Source organism: Sinohyriopsis cumingii, unplaced genomic scaffold (genome assembly GCF_028554795.1).
Source record: "Sinohyriopsis cumingii isolate HCF-2022 unplaced genomic scaffold, ASM2855479v2 utg000615l, whole genome shotgun sequence".
Classification (NCBI taxonomy): domain Eukaryota; kingdom Metazoa; phylum Mollusca; class Bivalvia; order Unionida; family Unionidae; genus Sinohyriopsis; species Sinohyriopsis cumingii.
In genome coordinates, this window is record NW_028315917.1 from 497,459 (window position 1) to 502,213 (window position 4,755).

The following is a 4,755-nucleotide window of genomic DNA, read 5'->3' on the forward strand; positions in this document are numbered from 1 at the left end:
TAAGGTATAAGAGAAAATCTAAGTTTATGCAGAATAATTAAGCAAATGATGTCAGCATAAGTCAATATATACAGTTTTACCCCCGTTATAGCACACTCCGTTATTATATGAATTCAGATATAACATGGTCTTATACAGGGTAGGACAAAGATCTAAACATTCTTGTGTTAGAATCTGTTAAAAACAGAGCAACACTTTCAAAAGGAATGAAATTAAATTTCCTTTTTCTTCCATTTTTGGAAATAGTGTGGCACAGGACTGGCTTTATCAAAGCTGCACAGAGCAATAAAATAGTTTGTGACCAATAACATATTAAGCCTACCAAGCAATTTTCCCTTGCAAAAAATATTGTATGCACTAGGCCCTTTCAACTGTATTGGTTCTGGCTTGGAAGCAGAGCTTGAGACAGCAGGCTGCTGAATGCTGTGTTTCTGTTTTTGCCGCTTATTTCCAATCCAGTCCTGAAAATAATAAATAACCAGACTATATGCTATTCATTGTGTCATCAACATTATAAAATTTATCCTAGATAATGAGAGCTTCCACTGACCTGCTGCACTCTATTTCATCATGTTTGTTTCCTGTATAATCTGTCCTTGAGAATAATGATCCTTGATTTGTTGTTGTTGTTGTTGTTGTGGGGTTTAACACCATTTTTCAGCACACGATAGGCTATACATGGCGTCCAGTATTAATGGTGGAGGAAGAACCCTGGAAAACCCCGGAAAGAACCACCGACCCACGAGAAGCTACTGGCAAGTATCTCACATATCCACATTTGCCGAATCCGAGACTCGAACCCATGCAGACTGAGGTGAGATGGCAGTGATCTTTAATGGAGAGTGCTTTAGACCACTCGGCCATTCGGGGCCCCCTATGATCCTTGACAATGGGCAATCCATTTTGTACCAACCTCCAAAAACCAAATTGCAAAGCATGTGGCTAGCATATGTTTTTAGGCAGACTAAAATAAATTCAAAGATGCAATAAAATCATAACTTCCAAGAACAGATGTATTTAAATGATTTACAAACTACTGAATACATTTACTTCTGCCCCCCCCCAAAAAAAAAAAACTGAATATGAAAACAACTGAGAACATTCATTTCTTAGGTGAAATAGAGATCAAGAAACCTAAAGAAATTTTAAAGCCAAAGATTTTAATTAATCAAAAAGAAATGTACTTTTGAGAAGTTTCACTTTCTTTGAAAATTGAGAAGCAAACACTGGATATATCCTGCAACTCTGAATTACGACAGTCATTGATTAATATAACAAACAGTATTGCTTTTAAATTATTAAGAAATGCAATTCATTAAGCTGCTGGATATCAAAAATTTGCAAGAAAGAGGAGATTCTTTTAAACAACTAACCTTGACTTGTTGCACTGTAAGGTTCAGAGAGTTGGCCAGGTTCTCGATTCTTCTGCCATCCTTTACACTCGTCAATCCTGCATTCCATTCTGTTTCCAATGCATGCAGTTGTTCATCTGTAAAGATGTGGTGCAGCTTTTTGGATGCTGACTGCAGCAGATGATAACAAATTATGAGTTATTACATTGTTTTGATTCCTTATAAATAGGACTACCAATTCAGGGGAAGTAGCTAAATGATTCTGAAGATGACTGTCCTAGCAGATGTCTAATGTCTGAGAGGTATATTTCATTCTGAATCAACAGGACATGATAAGAAGTCTTTCATTGAAAATCACATATCAACTAATTTGACAAAACGGCTACAATTGTAGCAGTATTGGATACTATATTGGTACCATTTTCATTTAGGAAAAACCAAGCACAATAAAAAGTCTTGAGAGGAAACACGATATAGATAGTACTGTCAATTAAAAATACAGGACCAGTGGTGATTAGATTTTCATCAAATCAGCACCATTTTAATTTTGGGTCATCTTTGGTTAAAACACCGTATCTACATATACATCCATTGTGGAGGAGTACTAACAGAACGATTTTCAAAATGAATAACATGATGTAAATATTAGATGTTGTAAAAGTTCTAAGGACCAACTAAACAGAAAATTATAAATCTTTTAGTAACTGACATGTGACCTATTACCTAGTCCTACCTGTAAGACCTGATGCTGATACTTATGTTTTAACTAACGGCGCTGTGTAGTGTGTTTTGATGTCAACTAACATCGTTACGAAAGTAAAATTTTCAGGAATATTTCACACAACTGACAACTAAAATAATGATGCTTTTCTACAAAGTAAAGTTATAATGTTTTAGTCGGACTTTATTTACTATGATGCCTTTTCTCTAATAAATTCAAATTCTCACAAAAGAAATGGACCCGTTTTCAAGTTTCTAGCACCTAAACAAAATCAAAGTGTGCTATGTCTTACCTGTAGGACTAACCTATTACCATGCACCCACTAAGAGTACCTGTACAATTTTCAAGATGACCACCATGGTAGATGTATTTCATATCAAAGGGGTATTATTTTAATTCAGGACCAAGCAGTATGTTTTGGTTTGATTGGCATTTTTAACGTTGCTTTAACAATTTGAGTCATATCGCTATGATGATTACCGTGTTACAGTCTACAGTGATGCAACATAAGGTGAGATAGTGGTGAATTATTCAAGGTTTAAACATGTGAGCAAAAAATCAATTTCATATATTGTAACAAGTGTGTTGAGGAAATATTAGGATAAATATACCAGCATAATATGAGCTGTCATATGAGCCTCAGTCGACATATTTTCCATTTCAAATTCTCAACGCTCTGCTTTCAACTACTTAATTACGCACAGCTTCCGCAACCGGTTGTTTTAGTTTAAAAATTGCGCACATGCGCAACAGAGAAAATATTCCAGCAACATTGTTAAGGCTTGGTAGCGACATAACATATACTGCATCGTACGAAAATATACGTTGTTGAGGGTTGAAGGCCTTAACAATATCAACAATTCCAGGCTTGTAGGCTGTAACAATGGATGTATCGGGTGGTATTCGGCTGGTAGAATGTATCTTCCTTCGTGTTTATTTTGTACTAGTATTTCAAAATCAGAAATAATTTTTTCAATAGTTAATTTATCAGATATTTTTGTTCCATGAATTTTTAATCTTTCAATAGCATAAATTACATCATTAATATTTTCATCATTCATTATATACTTAATATTATATTTCTAAAAGTAAAAAAATAAGATGATTTCTAAATAATCCATTAGAGGAATATAAGAAACGAAATCCAGCTTCCGAACCGATACGAAAACGATGATTTGGCTATTTTATCTGCAGCACGTTTGACCGAACGCGAATTAATATCAAAATATTTTCCAGTCGAATACATTGACTGAAATATCATTTCTTCACCGGTTTCCATGTTGAAGGATTTAATCGCTCTGGCACTCTTATCATTACAACCGGTGTTTCCAAATTTACAGTTCTCACTCTGTGTGACAGCCCTTAGATTAGATAAATTATTATTTAGTTTATTACCGTCAATATGATCAATCACAAGATCATCTCTGATTAATCCGAAGAAACACTCGTATATAAAACGATGACATGAATACATTTTTTTTCAGTACTGACTCTAAGATAACCAGTATTATTAACAGTACCAACCGGATTTTTCGATCTGCAATTTCTAACTACGCCACTGCAAGATGCTTTGTTGTTTTCAATGATTGGATGCTTCACAAAGACTTCGCTCATATAGTAATACTATTTGTTTAAATTATAATTTGTCTGAAAACTTATTTAAATAATCCTCTTCACAATTGATAATTTTATCACTGTCATTATATTTTTGTTATAATATCTTTTAAGTTCTCTGTAGCGTTTTCCACCACAATCTGCACATAATCGTGTTTTTCCTCAGACTCCAGCACCACATTGCATACATGATATTGGTCCTGAACAACCTCGACGAATACACTATAAATGCTGTCCGCAGAATCCACTTGTGCATGATTTTCCAGAATAATCCAACAAACCAACTATTAACCATTTGCACTGATTTATTATTATATTAGATATTTGTCTAAAATATCATATGAATATATTTGATCTTCATGATGCCGAACACGATTTAAATGACGTTAATAGTGCGAGAAAAGAGTTTTATGATGATGGAGCATCTCATGTATGGTCTACGTGGAAAATCATGCACAACACCGAAGGTGTCGACGGTATTATTGATAATAAAATGAATGATATGCGGGCGAAAACAATTATTAATCATATTGGTAGTAATCATCGTGATAAAAAATTCATATTTAGAATAAAATTTATTGCGCAAATGATTGGCAATGATGTATGGATTATTCGTGATAAACGTGATCCTGTAGTTAGCGGGGAAAAAACTTTTATTGTGTGTGGTGATTCTAAACCCGGTCTATTAACCGGTATTGATAAACCGTATTATGAGCGATCGTATCCTGTTACAGCAGTTGTTTATGGAATTTACCAATTTAATAATAAACCTAATGTTGGAGATCTTGCTCCGATGAAATTTTCTTCGTTAAATTGTGTGGCCGAACGAGTAATGGAATATTTTGCGAATACGAAACGTGGATCAGGTTTAACAGATTTAATACGTAAAAAAATAATCACATGGGCTGAATCGGTCGCGGACAAAGGAGCATCAATAAATAATGTTGCTGAATTATCAAGTAAATTAAAATTTCCCATGGTAGTGAAAACATTATCGGGGAAAATTTTATACGAATCAGTAAATAAATCAAGAGGAAGACCAATTACAATTATTGATCATAATGCACA

The 4,755-nt window shown here is 34.1% G+C and overlaps 1 protein-coding gene across 1 annotated transcript; it reads right to left on the reverse strand.

Moving 5' to 3' along the window:
- Positions 1 to 212: 212 nt before the first annotated feature.
- Positions 213 to 2,681, reverse strand: LOC149773744 (uncharacterized). The gene is made up of 3 exons (XM_089946045.1): positions 2,406 to 2,681; positions 1,374 to 1,523; positions 213 to 461 (listed from the first exon to the last, which is right to left on the reverse strand). The coding sequence occupies exons 1-3, from the start codon at positions 2,430 to 2,432 to the stop codon at positions 213 to 215; spliced, it is 426 nt and encodes a 141-aa protein (XP_089802171.1). The 5' UTR covers positions 2,433 to 2,681.
- Between the last annotated feature and the right edge of the window lie 2,074 nt (positions 2,682 to 4,755).